Source organism: Schistocerca cancellata, chromosome 4, assembly GCF_023864275.1.
Source record: "Schistocerca cancellata isolate TAMUIC-IGC-003103 chromosome 4, iqSchCanc2.1, whole genome shotgun sequence".
Taxonomy (NCBI): Eukaryota; Metazoa; Arthropoda; class Insecta; order Orthoptera; family Acrididae; genus Schistocerca; species Schistocerca cancellata.
In genome coordinates, this window is record NC_064629.1 from 931501807 (window position 1) to 931521322 (window position 19516).

Sequence of the window (19516 nt, forward strand, 5' to 3'; positions counted from 1 at the left end):
AACCTTTTATTTAATCCATCCAAAACATCACAGAGAAAAGAGAATATAGTATTTTCAGTTGTTAAACCATTTCTAAAACCAAACTGTACATTTGACAGCAAATTATGTGAATTTAAATGCTCCAGTAACCTTGTATATACAACCTTATTGATATTTTTTAGCAAACACTGATGGCATAGAAATAGGTGTAAAATTGTCAACATTATCCCTGTCTCCCTTTTTATAAAGTGGCTTCACTACTGAGTACTTTAATCAGTCAGGAAACCGACCACTCCTAAAGGAAAAGTTACAGATATGGCTAAGTACTGGGCTAACATACATGGAGCAATACTTCAGTATTCTGCTAGATACCCCATCATATCCATTAGAGTTCTTGGTCTTTAGTGATTGAATTATTAACTCAATCTCCCTCTTGACAGTATCATGGAGGAGCATTTCAGGTAACAGTCTCGGAACACTTTTTTCTAAGAGCTCTATATGATTCCCTGTTGGGACTAGGATTCTATTTAGTTCACCTGCTATATTCAGAAAGTGATTATTAAATACTGTACATATATGCGACTTATCATTATCACAGACATTCCCACTACGCAATGATTCTATATCCTCGACCTCTCTCTGCCGACCTGCCACTTCCCTTTTGACTGACCATATGGTTTTAATTTTATCCTGAGACTTAACTATTCTATCTGCATACCACATACTTTTTGCCTAATAACATTTTTAAGCACCTTAAGATACCGTTTGTAATGGGCTGCTGCATTTAGATTTTGACTGTTTCTAACGTTTTGATATAACTGCCACTTTGTTCTACAAGATATTCTTATCCCTCTAGTCAGCCACCCAGGCTGCATGTTTGTGCTAGTAGCCAGTTTTGAACATTCTAACGGAAAGCAACTTTCAAAGAGCACGAGAGAAGTCTTGAGGAAAGCATTATATTTATCGTCTACTGTATCAGTACTATAAACATCTTGCCACTCTTGTTCCTTGATAAGGTTTACAAAGGTCTCTACAGCAACTGGATCAGCTTTCCTAAACAGTTGATAACTATATTTAACATGTGTTGCAGCACAAAAATCTTTTAGAGTTAAAATTTGTCCATCATGATCTGAAAGGCCGTTCACATTTTTACTAACAGAATGCCCTTCTAGTAATGAGGAATGAACAAAAATGTTGTCTATGGTTGTTCTACTGTTCCCTTGCACTCTTGTTGGAAAGAATACAGTTTGCATAAGATTAAATGAATTAAGGAGATCTACCAGCATCCTTTTCCTTGCACAATCACTTATACAATTAATATTGATGTCACCACATATAACTAACTTTTTTTATTTCCTATAAAGTGAACCAAGAACTTCCTCTAGCTTTATCAAAAATGTTGTGAAATCGGATTCTGGGGATCTATAAATAACAATAGTTAGAAGTTTAGCTCCACTAAATTTAACCACACCTGCACAACGTTCAAACACCTTTTCAGCGCAGTGCTTTGAAACATCAATTGACTCAAATGGGATGCCATTTTTCACATACATGGCTACTCCCCCACACCGCAAAGAGCTCCTAGAAAAGCTGCTAGCCAACCTGTATCCTGGTAAAGGAAGCCCCTGAATTATCTCCTTATTTAAGAAGTGTTCAGATATACCAATAATTTTAGAATCAACATCTATAAGCAGTTCACTGACTTCATCTCTAATACCTTGTATATATTGATGAAATATACTAATTCCCTCATTACTCGGATACCTAAGCTTTGTCGAAAGTGGTTCCTTTGTGAGAGAGACTTCCCTTAAGCAGGAATACCTATCAGCTGACTTCAGTCTAAAAAAGGTGCAGCTCTAACACCCACTACTACCGGAATTTTCCCATGATAGATCCCACCACCCCCACCTATGCTGTCACCTATAAGCTTTGCCAGCCTCCCCTTCCCATACCTGTTGAGGTGCAGGCCATGTCTAGTGAAACCCGTCCTGCTGATAGACTCCACCGACACCACTGAAATGTGACCCATGCCTTCTGTCATCAGCGCACCCCTAAGTCTCATGTTATTACGCCAGACAGCTGTATTAAGATGAGGACGATCATGACGCTGAAACAGTCCCACAAAATGCACTTTCGTGTTGCCAGTCTGAGTGACTATCTTTTCCAGGTCACCATCTATGTCATACTCCCCATCCCTATCAATACTATTACCAGCCCCACCCATAATCACTAGCTGATCCTCTTTAGTAAAATCCCTACATAACCCCCCTATGTTAACAGTCACCTGAGCCAATCCTGCATTAGGCTTCACAATGCTGGTGACCTGGTACTCACTCCCCAGCACTTCCTGCAACTGCTGGCGTACACCTCTGCCATGAGAACTACCTAACAGCAGAATCTTCTTCTTCCTCTTTGACTTTGCAACTGTTTTAGCCACTGTAACTACTGAGGTCTGCTGCATACTTTCTACATCTACTGCTACTAGAGATTCCTCTCCACTAGACTCTGACAGTTGGTCATATCTATTGTAAACACCAATAGTAAAACTATCTGAAAATCTCCTTCTCCTAGCAGATCTCTTGCCAACAGCCAGCTCCCATTCCCCAACCCCCTTCTCCCTCCTCATCCTATCTAGCTCCTCCTGTGCGTTTTTCAACTGCACCTTAAGGGCACAGATCTTATCCTCCTGCTCCTCTATCAACTTACTCTTGCTACATAACCTGCAGTTCCAGGAGAGGATCTCACCAGAATGCCCACTGGCTTCCCCACTGCATTTCCACCAGTCAAAATACTTCGAACAAGTCTCACACCGCAATCCACTACTCACAAACCTATGGCAAAGCCCACACTTCTCGCTCATGGTAAAATTTAACAGTTATTGAAACAAGAAAACTACTTTATCTAAGTTCTGCTACTGCAATAAGAAGATGTTAAAAACCTGACTACAATAATCACAAACTTACTCTACAAGGGAAGTAACTACTATTATTAACAGTATTAATCAGCAGCAAATGAGAATATAAGACAAGACTAACACAGAAAGAAAATCAAATGTCTAATGACACAGTAACAAAACTGAAAACAGTTCTCAAAAAGTTCTTCTGAAATTATTTCACCAGAAAACACCAAGAACACCAGCTGAAGACTACTAAAGTTCCTAAATAAACCACTATACACAAACAATTAATTAGTACTTAGCTTTAGATGTGCCGCTACAGCTGCAACTGGTCAGCGCGGAATGTAAACACAGGTAAGAGGTTAAGTTGCTCGATACGAAACACTCACAAATATCAGATCACAACACAAGAAAGGCAGAGGTGAATGAAGAAACCACTAATAAGTCACTTATATAGTAAATATTATCACAAAAACCGTTAAAATCTGAAACCTAAAAATATATAAAAACTTAGAGAGCAATATCACGGGCTTATGATGTCACACCAAAGATCATTTATAGATGATCATTGATTGATGCACAGAACATTCATACAACCATGTGAAACTGTCAGAAAAGTCCTTCTGTGGGATGTTGTCAAATTTTCATGTCACATTGTCATGAATTTCAGTTATGTTCAAACCACTGATCTTTCAAGTGAATCTTTACACTTTGTCATTTCGTGGTAGGTTTGTATTGTTAACACCAAGTCTCATCATCCACAATGGTTTCTTTCAGGAAATAGCTGTCTTTATTTTGCTTTTCAATCGATTGAGCATTGTCATGTGCAGTTGTTACTTCAACCTACTGCCTAGTTACTGTGCTGGTGTAGCTTATATGCTAGAAATATAATCAGTCTCTGAACATTCTGGACAAACGGTGTGTGCTTCATCAAGAAATACAGCATCATCTTCAGTGTGCCTCTTGATGCTTCATCACTGTCCTCTTTAGTTGACTTTATCGTAAGCAGTGTGTGTGCAGCTGTAATTTTGTGATCTGTCACTCTGAGGATGGAATCAGTGAAGGAATCTGTCTGCAATCAAACTTCCTGGTAATATTTCGACTACTGAATACCAAAACTATAGTTTGGCACAATTTAAAACTTTAAAATGTGATTTAAAAGTTGATTTTATCCAATGATTTTTAATGCGGCTGTTAAAATATTCATTTGGAGTGTAGATTTCTAATGCGGACAGTTCTTTGATAGGATATGCCTAGCCAAATCTTTTTTTTTCTTTGATTTTTCTTTTTATTTCTGCTGCCCACATCATGATTCCATACCATGTGGAAACAGTATATGAACTGGATTACTGTAACTTGATGTTTTGTGGACATATGTTGCCAATACAGTTATCCAAGTAATTGTAGTATTCCTCAAATTTGACATTATGGCTACACACACTAACTTTGTAAATCATTTAGTTCAACTTTGCTAAACCTCCCTTTACTGCATGGGGATTTCCAATAGGACAACATTTGTCCTTCATTATTCTAGTTAATTTAGGTGACCTTCAACCCACTTTTTCCCTACATGTTCAAGTCTCTCAGTTTAGTTTCTAGGTTCATACTGCTAACTTTTTATAATTGTCTTCAAAGCTACAGAAACTTCACCAGGTTTTTTTATGCCTTAGTCCATATTTTATTATTGTCATACCAGATACATTGCTAGAACCAAAACTATATTTTTGTTACACATATTTTTGTTTTTTTCTTTCCACTTCTGTTTACATGCATAGTCAGTTTCCTATTAGCCTATCCTTTGTTATACACTTAATTTTACCCAAGAAATCTCACTGTTGTCAATTTTACGTTTAAACTAGTTTTCTATCTAGTATTCCAATTGCCACACAAATGGCATAACTCATTCAAAATCTGAATATTGAAAACTTTCATTGCATCAATGCTGATTTCATCTACTGTTGAAGTGTGTCCACACTTTAACCAGGTACTGTAGTGTATACACAAATTACTGTTTGTTTCTTCACTGTTCCTCTTCTCAGATTCCTCTGCTGCTTCTTTTCATACTGTCTCCAGATATGCTAGTGAAGGTGGCTTTCAGTCTTCTTTTGTAGTATGGATGTTGTGGGTGGTGTAATGATATATATGATAGTGCTAAATAAGGTTTTTCTTCTTCCTGAATCTTACTTAGATGTCCCATTCATTCCATACAGTAGTGTTAAATTGCTCAGGGGTTCACTACTCGTTGGAGGTTGCTACCCAGGTAGCAAACAAAGTGGGATTCATTCGAGATCGTTTTAGATTAGATGAGACACTGTCCAGTACAAGTAATGATAACAGAAGGAGGCCCAGGGTACTTTTGTAAGACCTAAAGAAATACCCCCACAGATAAGACTGTTAAATTCCTAGTAATCAGCTGCCAAAGTGTTTGCAACGAAGTGCTAGAGTTCAAAGCACACCTAAAACGCAGTGGCACTAACATAATACTAGATAGAAATCCAGCTAAAACCTAAAATTGACAACAGTGAGTTTTTTTGGGTAAAGTTAAGTGTGTAACATAAAGATAGACTAATAGGAAACTGAGGTGGTGTAATCACTAGACAAGAAACTCAAATCCACTGAGGTACAAACTGAAGTTGCATGTGTTTTTGCTTAGTCAAGACCTAGTATCAAGGGTGTGTATAAGTAACTGGGTCCTTCTGTTAACCACCAGAATCAGTGCCAGATGTAACCAAAAACTGTAGAGATAACCTCAGTTCACTAGTATGTTTGTCCCTCGTTATCACTGTAATCATTGGACAAGACTTTAATCATACAATAATCAGTTGAGATAATTACAGTTTTGTAAGCAGTGAGTGTAACAAGACAACCTGAAAACATTACTGAATGCCTTCTCTGAAATCTACTGAGAATAAATAGTTCATAAACCCACCCATTGTCAATATATATTGAATCTAATAGCCCAAATAGACTTGACATCTTTTATGTCCACAATGGAATTTTTATCAGTACTCTTGAGCCAGTTGTAGCAACAGTTATTACCAAAGTACAAAGAGCAACTGAGGTAAGTAGAAAGATTTACATGTTAAGTAAAATAGATAAGAGGTGGTAGTGTTCTGGGGTGGTGCCAGCACCTGTTGTTATAATATGATTTCAGAGTTTTAACAAGCCAAGTCTCTTTTACACTCACACAAGGACCAGCAGATCTCGCAGAAATACTGCCCACTGTAAGGTATATGTCAGTAAGGTATGCTTTTTGATAAATGATATAAAGTCAAGTAGAAGTTTGTGTATTATGTCCTCTTAATTCCACTTTGAAAGCAAGCTCTTTGCAACAAAATAACGTACAACACTTGACACACTTCAGATCTTAATTTCTAGTAATGTTGCAAAGTTTGTGTTCTGGAATTTCACTAATTGCTGGCTGTTTAGTTCAGTGAGATGTTTACTCACTCAAAGAGTGGAAACTTCTAATACATCAATCACCATGTGGTATTCCAAGCAAGTGGCACATAAAAACTTATCAAAATCTCATGTATGTTAATAATATAACAGTCACTTTGTACCTCCTTTAAGTATCACTCAAATAGTCAGTTCCATAAATCTTCACGAACATAAATGTTGTCATGTATGATACAATAATTCTTGAAACAGTCATCTGAAACACACAATCTTTTCCACCCATGAACAACTAACCTGAATCTTAACTTTGTACTAACAAACCAAATCAGATGCCTCACGCAGACTGAATGTGCTACTCTGTGACACCTCAAAAAATGCTCACTGGTGCGGAAACAAATGACTTTCTTACAGGATGCATTAGACTAGAGGTGAAAGTACTTGTCATTTAACCCAAAATTTTAACTTTCCCAATTAGCATTTCAAATCAATTCTACAGTAGATGATGGTTCTCCAGATAAGCTGAATAAATTTGAAACCTCTATTCAAATACCACAGCTATGGTTTTATAAATGGATCTGCTTGTAGACTTTCTCTTTTGAATCAACCTAGTCTGGGTTCACTATATCTCAGAGCATTATAGTTACAAACTTTAAAGTTGGTAGAGTTTTTGGCAAATTTCACTTTTTAATGAAATACCTTAGAAAATGATTAAGATATTTAAACAGTGACCTCAAGGTGGTAATTTAACACCCAATTATGCAATGCTATTAATATTCCAAGTTTGTAACTTCCATTTTTATTGGAATTTAAAATTTTTAAAAACTATATTTTCTTGAAAACTACTGAATTAATTCCTGTCAAACCCAGGATATATTATTTTAAGATAAAATGGAACATATTAAGCCACATTTTGATATAGGTTCATTACAATGATTTTAGTGACACACGGTTGTGCATTCACTACCCACTGATACAGGACTACAGCACATGCTGGCTCCAGCAGGGAGGAGGGGCAATTTTCCCTTTAATGGTAATCAAGGTCCATCTGCAAATTGGTAATGAGTGAAAAGCAGTAATTGGTTCCCCACAGCATCAAATCTGAAGGAAGCAATGGAAACAATTAGCTGTGGACAAGATCATGTAGGGGAACTGTAGTTCAAATTTAGATGAATAATTGACCAAGCATGGGGTAGATCTGTATCTAGCAAAACAGTTCATGATGGGAGGGAGTCTCCATAGTGTACAGTTGTCACTAGCTAAGTGTCATTTACACTTGCATAACAGGGGCCTGCAGATCACTCAAACAGATAAACTAAAAATAGCATAATATAAATTACCTGTAACCATCAGTCTGCTGAAATCAATGGAATTTCAGCTACACCTACTACAAAATACTACATATTGTAAGGTGTATTTCAAGGTATGCTTTTTGATAATTGATACGAAGTCCATTCTTCCAAAGGAGCCATAACTACTGCATAATAGTATAGATAGATATATGCTAAATGAAATGTGCTTTGGCTTTCAAAAGGGCAATGCTTGAAGCTGTCGGCAAGTATCATAAAATTTGAACAAGAAACCTCTTACAAAACCCAAATAAATTCTGGTCATATGTAAAGCCTATTGATGGCTCCAAAGTTAGTGTCCAGACACTCATAGCTGATTTATTTATTTTTTTTATTTTTTTATTTATTTCTTGTTCTGGTGATCCATGTTGTGACACTATCACAGGATATGGAACGTGTCAATTTTACAAGCTTTTGGTCAGAATTTATGGTAGTACATAAAACAAAACAAAAACAGTAAACAGTAACTTAGGTCCCACTACAAAAAAATACATTTTAGATATAGATAAAGATTACAAAACAAAAAACAGTAAACAGTAACTTAAGTCCCACTACAAAAATACATTTTAGAGAGAGAGATAAAGATTACAAAATAAAAAGTGTTACTGAGAAATAAATATTGCAAAATATATGTTTATAATAAAAATATTCGGTATTACAAATGCAAATTTGGGCATACATTTGCAATTTACAATACAAGAGATGTTAAACACTGTAGTTCAGGAACTCTTCTAATGTATAAAATGATCCTTGCAATAGGAACTGCCATAAGGTTTTTTTTAACAAGAGATCATTGTTTACCAAACACTTAATTCTTGAAGGGAGGGCATTAAAAATCTTACAGCCTCTGAAATGGACTCCTTTCTGCACCATACTTAGATTTGGCTGTTCGTAGTGGATATCATGTTTCCTTCTAGTATTGTGACTGTGATATGCACTATTCAGCTTAAAGATGGATTTTTCTTTCCTTATGAAGCACATCAATGAGAATATATATTGCGCAGTGGATGTAAGTATTTCAAGCTTGTTAAAAAGATTCCTGTGTGTGGCTGTAGGATGGACTGGACATATGATCCTTATGGCTCTTTTTTTGTACACACATTAATTTTTTAGCCAGTGGCTGATTTCCCCAAAATATAATTCCAAATGCCATAATTGCATGAAAGTAACCATAATACACTGATTTCATGGTTTCCATATTTCTATAAGAAGAAACAATGTGCAATGCATATGTTGCTGAACTTGGTCTTTTGCACAGATCCACGATGTGGTTTGACCAATTCAGTTTGCTATCAATATGCAAGCCTAGGTATTTTGAGGAATCTACCCTGGTTATTGTCTGCTCACCTACCTTTACAAATATTTCCTCATCTTTGGATGTTTTGTGGAACTGAATGTAGTTTGTTTTACAGTAATTTAAAATAAGACCATTAATGTTGAACCAGTTCACCGTTTCATTTAAAACCTTATTTGCCATTACCTGAAGCTTATCTACTGAATTATCAATAAGTAGTGTAGTTTCATCCGCGAAAATGGTGAATCTACAATATTCTGTAGAAAGAGGAAGATCATTTATAAATATAATAAAAAGTAGGGGGCCCAGAACTGAGCCCTGCGGCACTCCACATGTGATGGTACCCCATTCTGAAGATACTGGGACACTATCTTCACTATCTATTACAACTTTTTGTTTCCTGTTTGACAGATATGAGTCGAGCCATTTCCGTGCTGTACCACTTATACCGAGATGTGCGGCTTTTTGTAAAAGAATTTGGTGATTTACACAGTCAAATGCTTTTGTTAGGTCACAAAATATGCCAATCACTTTCAGTTTTTTGTTGATAGATTCCAAGAGTTTGCCAGTAAATGCAAATATTGCATCTTCTGTTGACAAACCTTTCTGAAATCCAAACTGACTTCTGCTGAAGCTATTGTGTTCACTGAGATGCTTAACTATCCTGGCATGCATTAGTTTCTCTAAAACCTTTGAAAAGCTTGTCAGTAGTGATATTGGCCTATAGTTAGCAGTATCTGTCTTATCCCCCTTCTTATACAGCGGTTTTACAACTGCATACTTAAGCCTCTCAGGAACTATTCCTTGCTTAAGTGACGCATCAAAAAATACAGAAACTGAGACTGAGGATAGCAAAGCAAAAGTATAAATGCTTAGCTCCACTTTCACATGTCCCTTTACAAAGAAACATCCAGAAGTACTGCCCCAGTTTAATTCTTGCACAACTGCAAAAAAGAGTGGTATAAATATTAGTGTGAGCAGTGCTGAGAAACAGCTGAAATCAATGAGACTGAACTAAGCTCCAGAGACCAATACAATTCCTACCAGATTCTCTATAGAATTCTAGGATGAGTTAGCCTCTTTCTTAACCATAGCATATTGTATATCCATTGAACAATAAGCTGAGCACTGTAGATGAAAGAAAGCACAGGTCAGACCCAATTACAAGCACTGGTAGCAGAAGTGATCTATGAAACTACTATCCAATATCACAGATGTCCAACTGTTGTAGAATCTTAGAACATGTTATGAGCTCAAAAATTATTAGGTAATTTGAACACAATGACCTCCTCCATGCCCACCACTATCACAGACTCCAAAAACATCTATAATTTTAAACACAACTCGCACGCCTTCCACCTGATATTCTGAACTCTGTGGATCAAGGCAAACAGATGGATACACAATTTTGGCTTCTGTATAGCTTTTTGGCTTAGTACCATATTATCACTATGGGCATACAATGAAATTTGTGACTGGGTTGAAGATTTCTTGGCCCAGAGCACACAGTAGTAAACAAAATCTTTCTGACGGTATGAAATCGTCAGTAAATAGAGTGCAAAGATAAACAGGTAATAAAGACACAACAGTACGAAATGTGAACTCAAAAAATAAGACAAGTGAAAGTGAATCTAGATCATCTGTGTGTTCTAACAAGAGAAATGTTTCTTCAAAGTGTGCTATAAAACCAACAGATCGAGGGCACCTGGAGAACAACAAATATGAATTCTGTGTATTAGATGATAGTCATGCAAAGGGTGTGGCACAAATAATAAATGATCGCCAGTCCCAATTTAGAATAACAGGCATTGTCAAACCTGCTGCTCCCCTTAATGAAATAGTAATTAATTGTGAAAACATAGTTATGAGTGGAACATGCTGTGTGCTAATAGTTGGAGCAAATGACATATACAAAACTGAAAGCCAACTAGCGACAAGGGCACTTCAAACAACTCTAGAAAAGCTGTCAGATATAAATTTAAAGGTTCTTGTTGTAAGTGTGCCACATAGATATGATCTAATCAAGGAATCATGTGTAAACAAAGAAATAATGTCAACAAATAATACATTTAGGAAGATCTGCTGTGCTTTTAAGTGTGTAACTTTTGTGGATGCAAACAGCTCAGAGAGATATCATTTCACGAGGCATGGACAGCACAGGAACTATTATGGGAAAAAGATGATAGGTGCAAAGTTACTAGAAGAAATAAGCCATATATCAATAGAAAAGTTCCCTAAAATCCCACTCCAAATGAGGGCAGAAGCAGAAGAAATGAAAACCTTAACAAGAGCAACATTTACTGAAGCACTAAAACCATCATCTGCTATAGTGAATATTAAAATGTCATCTGCTGCCACACCTAGTATAAACAATCAATCAGCATCATCCATTTCAAGTAGGAAAAGAAACAGAAACAAGAAACCTGTGATAAAAAAGGATTTTTGGTATCCGGCCTTAATGAAAACTCCAAGTTAACAGTGTTAAACAAAAGGAGAAATACCATCAGTGCTCACACCCCTGTTCTAAAGATTATGACTCTAAATGTGCAGTGCCTCAAGAACAAATATTGTGAACCTGAAATAGCAGTAAGTAACACGCAACCTAATGTCTTGTGTATTACTGAACACTGGTGTAAGGACCATGAAATTAGTAGTATTCATATTAATCCATTTAAACTGGCAAATCATTATAGTGGGAAAACTGAAAAAGGTGGTGGAGTCAGTATTTACCTTAGACAAGAGTTAGAATTTAAAAAGAGATGTGGAGCAGAGAACTTAAGTATTGAAAAGTTTTTTGAAGCAGGTGCTGTCCAGCTATATGGCCTGATGAAAAAAGTCATAGTCATAACAGTGTATAGGTCATCATATGGAAACATAGAAGTCTTTTTTGATAAATTAGAATTGTTGCTAAATACTTTTTACAAAAAAGAAACTGTGATTATTCTTTGTGGTGATTTCAATATTAATCTTCTAGTTGAAAGTCAACAAAAAAGGCAATTTTTGGACATATTAAAGAGTTTCAACAAGTCACCACACATAAACAATTGAACTAGAATAACGAACACCTCCAATAGCCTCATAGATAACATTTTCTCAAATATGCCAACAACTGACATAGACGTAACAAACATAGATTTAGGATTGTCTGACTACAATGCTCTCACCATTGAAATCCCTTTAAGGTCAAAGGAAGATAAAGGTGTAAATAATATTTACAAAAGAAACTTCTCTGTGGACAGCTGTCATCAGTTCATAAGTATCTTAGAAAATGAAAATTGGTTAGATGATATGAAACAAAGTACAGATTAGGCATATAGTGTATTTGCATTGATTTATATGATGAACTTTGAGTTGTGTTTTCCAAAGAAACTGACCAGAATCAAGTCTACTGGACACATAAAGTCAAGTTCTTGGATGACTCTTGGCATTAAGAAATCATGTGAAAACATGAAGAAACTGAATTCAGAGTTGAGGGAGTGTGCAGATACTGATTTTATAGAATATGTAAAATGGTATAGGAAAATATGCTGCAGAGTAATTGCAAATGCAAAGTTACTAAGTAATGATTTGGAAATAAAACAGTCCAGAAATAAACCTAAAATAGCATGGGAAATTGTGAGAAAAGAAACTAGGGAACCTATCAAAGATAAGAAAATTATTCTAAAAGAGGAGGAGAATAAAATGGTAGATAAATGTACCATGCCTAATTATATAAATAATTACTTCTTAAATGTACCCCAGACATTAAGCAGGAATTTTGGGGAGCAGATTAAGATGGAAGCACCCAAGGCAGCCAGCAGTATGATGGCAGTTCCAACAAACAAAAAGGAGGTTTTAAAAGTCTCAAGTCCAAGATGTCAGCTGGAGTAGATGAGGTGCCAATAATACTAGTAAAGAAAATAGCTAATCAAATACCGAAACCATTGGCGCACGTAGCAAACTTGTCAATGGCTGAGGGTGTGTTCCACAGAAACTGAAAATTTATAAAGTCGTTCCCCTGTTGAAAAAGGGTGATAAGCTTAAAATAGAAAACTACAGACCTGTCTCACTTCTCCCAACTTTCTCTAAGGTTTTAGAGATATTAATGAAATACAGAGCCACACATTATCTTAATGTCCACAATATGATAAACAGTAATCTGCATGGATTTCGAGCTGGGAGAAGTACCAAAACAGCTGTACTGGAATACACAAAAGAAATAATCAGTAAATTGGAAGAGGGAAAAAGTGTAGTTGGGATAAATCTAGATTTGTCAAAAGCCTTTGACACTGTTGGCCACAGCATACTTTTGGAAAAGCTTGAAGCTATAGGTATCAGAGGACCGGTAAAAAAGTGGGTTGAGTCATATCTGGAAAAGAGGATGCAGGTGGTTGAAAATACGGCACCAAATATTAACCAAAAAATCAAACTAAGATCAGATCCAAGGGGGTCACAGTAGTACCTCAAGGAAGTGTATTAGGCCCCTTGCTGTTTCTCATTTGCATTAATGATATTCAGTTGTCAGAGAGAAAAGCTATCATGTTATTTGCTGATGATACTAGTTTAATAGTTAGTGATGTGAAGCAGTCATTGCACAGTACTGTGGACCATGTCCTACAAGATATACAGTCCATTGTATCCTATGGGATACTATTCTGGGGAAAAACAAATTGTCATCTAAATGAGATTTTCAAATTACAAAAACGTGCAATTCGGATAATGACACAGAGCCCACCTCAAACACATTGTAGGCCCCTTTTTAAAGCACTGAAAATTTTAACAATTCTGATGTGTCTGTTGGTGATCAAAAGAAATCAGGACAAAATGAAAACCAGTACAGACTACCATAATTACGATACACAGCAGTGTAAAGACACACACACACACACACACACACACACACACACACACACACACACACATACACATCCATCCGCATATACACAGACACAAGCAGACATTTGTAAATGTCTGCTTGTGTCTGTGTACATGCGGATGGGTGTGTGTGTGTGTGTGTGTATGTGTGTGTGTGTGTGTGTGTGTGTGTGTGTGTGTGTGTGTGTTTACCTGTCCTTTTTTCCCTCTAAGGTAAGTCTTTCTGCTCCCGGGATTGGAATGACTCCTTACCCTCTCCCTTAAAACCCAAATCCTTTCGTCTTTCCCTCTCCTTCCCTCTTTCCTGATGAGGCAACAGTTGGTTGCGAAAGCTTGAATTTTGTGTGTATGTTTGTGTTTGTTTGTGTGTCTATCGACCTGCCAGCGCTTTTGTTTGGTAAGTCTCATCATCTTTCTTTTTAGAATATATGTTTAAGTTAATGTGACAAATGAAATTACATCAGTGAGTATGAGTATGTCTGTCAAACACATAAGATTAAGAACCACTTGCTTAACAAATGTCACTACAATATAAGTGAATAGATCTGCTCAACTGTATAAGAATATATATCATAAATGTGACAAATAAAATCACAACATCAAGGAATAGGTCTGTCAAGCGCGTAAGAAATTATGTTATAAAAACACTTATTAGTTGGATGTTGTATTAAACATAAGATACATTCATATGAATTCAGCATAGATAAAAATATTGTAAAGATATTATATAGTTGTTAAAATGTATCCTGACAAATCCTGTATCACAAATGTGATAATTGGGATGATAATAAATAAATAAAAGTATGTTACCTTGTATGGAAAGTCATCAACAGAAGTATAAGTAACTTTAGGTGTGTCCCCCTGCACTTATGTTAAGATCTTTACTGTTTGTTGTATATTAAATACCTGACATACTAAACTAATAGTAACCTCAGATTTTCTCAGGTGAAGTACTATCTGAAAAATACTGTACAAATATCCATTCAGATCATGATAAAATTTCAAAGGTGCAGAGATTAGCAACTTACTTTGTACGTTCATAAGTGCAAAATTGTGCACTTTATAAAACACACAAACTTTGTATGTTATGACTGCAACATTAGAGAGCACCAATCACACTGTCAACTGGTACAGTTACCTGTGTGTAATAATTTGTAATGATATGAAATGGAATGGTCATAAAGGCTTAATTGTAGGTAAAGCAGATGGATTGATTGATATGATACTGGGAAAATGCAAGTCATTCTACAAAAAAGATTGCTTACAAAATACTTGTGCATCTCACCCTAGAATACTGTTAATTTGTGGGACACATACCAAACAGTACTAACTGGTGATAATGAATGTACACATTTAAGCAGTCATTCTTTTCCCACACCATATGCAAATGGAACAGGAAGAACTTCTAATATGTGACAGAATGGGACATGACCCCTTATCATGCCCTTCATAGTGGTGGACAGAGTATGGATGTTGATGTGTGCGTGTGCATGCGCATGCTCACACTCACACTCAATACCCTAACTATATTCAGAATGGTTATCTTTCTTTCATCCATTATTTGAAAAACTTAAATGAAACTGCAAAAGTATGTTGAGAATTCTAATAGAGCTTTAACATGATGCATTGTTTATTAAATTTAAGACATGAGTTAGGGGTTGAATTCACCAACAATATTTAGTCAGGGTAGTCCTAACATATTATATTGTAAAATAAAAGAATAAAAAACAGTTATTTATATTATTCTAATTTTGGGGACAGCCTCTTTCCATACCTCGTAATACCTTAACATAGATACCAAATACACACATCAAAAAAGTTTTCATCACTCAGCTTCCCAGAACTCCTGAAGATAGGCGTTGACTGTGGATATTGTATCACAGACACAGTTGCTTTGACTGTTCAGAGATGTCACTAAACCCGCCCAAAGACATAAACAACCATGCAAGAACAGCACCCTATAGATAAAGGGGGTCCGGCAACTGATCAGTTCCAGTCATTCCACCAGGAAGGAGGTACACGGCTCATGTTGTCTGTAGTTCATCCATGTGTAGACAGTCAATACTGTGGTTTGATCGTGACTGCATTGTTACTTTGTGCAAGGAAGGGCTCTCAACAAGGGAAGTGTCTAGGCATCTCAGAGTGAACCAAAGTGATGTTATTCAGATGTGGAGGAGATACAGAGACAGGAACTGTCAATGGCATGCCTCACTGAGGCTGCCCAAGGGCTACAACTGCAGTGGATGACCGCTACATATGGATTATGGCTTGGAGGAACCCTGACAGCAACACCACCACGTTGAATAATGCTTTTCCTGTAGTCACAGGACATCATATTATGACTCAAACTGTGTAATAGGCTGCATGATGTGCAACTTAACTCCCGACGTCCATGGCGAGGTCCATCTTTGCAACCACGACACCGTGCAGCGCGGTACAGATGGGCCCAAAACATGCCAAATGGACCGCTCAGGATTGGCATCATGTTCTCTTCACCTATGAGTGTCGCAAATTGCTTCAACCAGACAATTATCGAAGACATGTTTGGAGGCAACCTGGTCAGGCTGAATGCCGTAGACACACTTTCCAGTAATTCAGCAAGGTGGAGGTTCCCACATGTTTTGAGGTGGCACTATGTGGGGCCACCATATGCCACTGGTGGTCATGGAAGGCACCATAGTGGCTGTACGATACATGAATGCCATCCTCCGACTGATAGGGCAACCATATCGGCAGTATATTGGTGAGGCATGCATCAGTGCAAGAGGACATGCTACTGGATATTAGAGGTACTGGTGTGTACAGCAATCTGGCCCACACCTCTGAAGGTCTCGCTGTATGGTGGTCCAACATGAAATGTGTGGTTATCATGAGCAATAAAAAAGGGAAAAATGACATTTATGTTGATCTTTATTCCAATTTTCTGTACAGGTTCTGGAACTCTCAGAACTGAGGTGATGCGAAACTTTTTTAATGTGCGTATAAATTTTGGAGTAAATTATTCTATTTTGTACCATGGAATGCAAATTATATATACATTTTGAGGTTGAAGCTCTTTTCTTCCATGTTTGCTTTAACACTATGGTAGATATACATTATAGATGTTTATCAATTATGAAAATTAAATAATTTTTAAAATTAGTTTTTACGATAATTGGTATTTTCAAATCTGAAACTTTGTTTTCCAGGCTCGCTACATGGAGTCATTGCCACTGATCTTGTATGGTTCTATGACTGTTGCATCTGGACTACTGGCACTGCTGTTTCCAGAAACAAAAAACACTAAGATGCCAGACACAGTGGAAGATGCAGAGAACTTTGGTCGTAAACCAAGCAGAAAGTTTTCATCTCTAGTTAAAAGCGAGACTTGCAATGTGAAAGGCTCTGCAGATGCAGCAGCTTAGATGAAAATGAGACTAATGAGTACCTGATGACACATGATCTCTTAACATGAAGTGTTCCACTGTATAGTGCTGTGAGAAAATACTTGATGGGAATCAAGATATATCTTTTTCCTGATGCACCTCTATTTTTATTATGATGAACTAAATGATGCTATGTTTCTGTGATGGGTGCCTTTAATTCCTCATTTGTGGTAAAATAGTGAAACACTGTACTGATAAAGGGCATTAATTTATATAAATGTTTGTGGTGTTGTGAAGTATTTGTCTTGAACTGTGATTGTGGAAGTCCCATATGTGACGTGAAGTGTAATGTTTAATTTTTAACAGAAATACATTACTAAAATGAAAATTAATGTAGTTGTGCAGCATGATAATTTGCAACAGAAGTGACTGGTGTTCCAGGTTATATTTTCATGTGAATAGATGACATTATTTGCAATGAACAAACAAAACATATATTTTAATGAAAAGACTTTTATATAACTGTTAATTTGTGTGCAAATGAAATTTTTGTATTACAAAATACCTACAAATCACTTTATAATGTGTGTGCTACCAGCTGTGTTGTACTGTAAGACATGATTTTTTATAAATATGTATACAATTAGCAATTTTTAAAAATGTCAGTTTTTATTTGACAATCCTTTTGTGAATTGTATGTTTCCTTGTTCCTCTACTGAAACATTTTGTAAGTAGAGCAGTACAAAATATGTAAGAAAATGTGAAATAAATGTGAGCAACACAGTTAATGACTGTGTTGTTACAAATAAAGACTTACAGTGAGGTTATTATTTCTCTGTTTCAAATCTTGAAATATAGCATGGGGAACCTCAAGTTAATAGAAACTAATAAAATTTATTTCACATTATTTTGTGATACACAGAATTTGATACTCAATTTCTCAAATGATCTTTGACTGTGATGGAGTACATTCAACAGAAACTCCAAGCTGAGAAATGGAGTTGGCATAGAATTTCCAATCACTTCACTGTGCAGTAATGACCAGAGTTAAATTCTGTGCCTCTTCACAGTGTCTTAAGGAGTGAAGGCATAACTCAGTGAGACAACAGGCATCACATATGGTGCAGTTATTCATGTTTTTATACAGGAGTAGGCTACATGCCCACAATGAACTCCATATGGTCTCTTCTGCCACATATCTTTTTAGCAGTTAAAACAAAACATATCACACTACATGCAGTAAATAAACAGTTTCATTTAACTGTTTTAAATTTCAGCTTAAATGAGTTGGGTTCATCTCATTATTACCCAGTACATACTTTCAGAGTGACATATCATCATGTTATTCCAGCAGATTTGCACTGATCCTAATTTAAGTGTAACTACATAAAGACCCAGTTTCTGTAACCATATTTTCATCTTTGCTCAAAAATATATTAACTTACTCTTGGTAAATCATTATTAGTGTTACGCACAGTGTAATAGTGATAGCATCTGGTTTTGATGTGATGGTGGTCTAGTTTTTCCACTGGAGTGAGTGTAGAGGTGTGGGTATGGCGGAAGTGAATGAATGAAGCTCATCAGACATTATGTAGGACATGCAGTATGGGTAGGAAGATAGCTGAACAGGAAAAGGAAGTGTATGTCCTTTAGGCTGAATTAGGTAAGCCATGAAAAGATCCAGACAGGTTGAGGAGGGAGAGGGGTAAAAAGAGGTGTGAAATGCTGACAGACAACAGGCAGGAACATGCATAACACTTAATCGGACTGCTTTGTGCCAAATATTGAAGCGAAGTTGGACCTGTTGATTCAGTTTGAAATGGATAAGCCTCAGCCAGATATAGCTGTATACAGGCCACACTTAACATTCAATAAATTCTGAAAGTAAAAATTTAGTGAAGTTGGCTAAGAGAAAGACAGTTTTGTTGTTAGGTACATGACAGAGGTGTTGTGAAACAGTTCCAGTATGAACTAGGATTAGAATATGATATCACAAATTTTCAACCTAGTCTTTGCATGAAACTTCCTGGCAGATTAAAACTGTGTGCCAGACCGAGACTCGAACTCGGGACCTTTGCCTTTCGCGGGCAAGTGCTCTACCAACTGAGCTACCCAAGCACGACTCACAGCCCATCCTCATAGCTTCAATTTCACCAGTACCTTGTCTCCTACCTTCCAAACTTCACAGAAGCTCTCCTGCGAAACTTGCAGAACTAGCACTCCTGGAAGAAAGGATATTGTGGAGACATGGCTTAGCCACAGCGTGGGAGATGTTTCTAGAATGAAATTTTCACTCTACCGTGGAGTGTGCACTGATATGAAACTTCCTGGCAGATTAAAACTGTGTGCCAGACCGAGACTCAAGATCAGGACCTTTGCCTTT

General features: G+C 36.7%; 1 protein-coding gene across 1 annotated transcript in view; it reads left to right on the forward strand.

The window, feature by feature from the left end:
- Nucleotides 1-17945, forward strand: part of LOC126185127 (organic cation transporter protein-like) — a 480435-nt gene extending 462490 nt beyond the window's left edge. Inside the window, exon 12 of the mRNA XM_049927950.1 lies at nt 16957-17945. Within this exon, the coding sequence (XP_049783907.1) occupies nt 16957-17172 (216 nt within the window). The 3' untranslated portion in view covers nt 17173-17945. The remainder of the gene's footprint in view (nt 1-16956) is intronic.
- The last annotated feature ends 1571 nt before the right edge of the window (nt 17946-19516 follow it).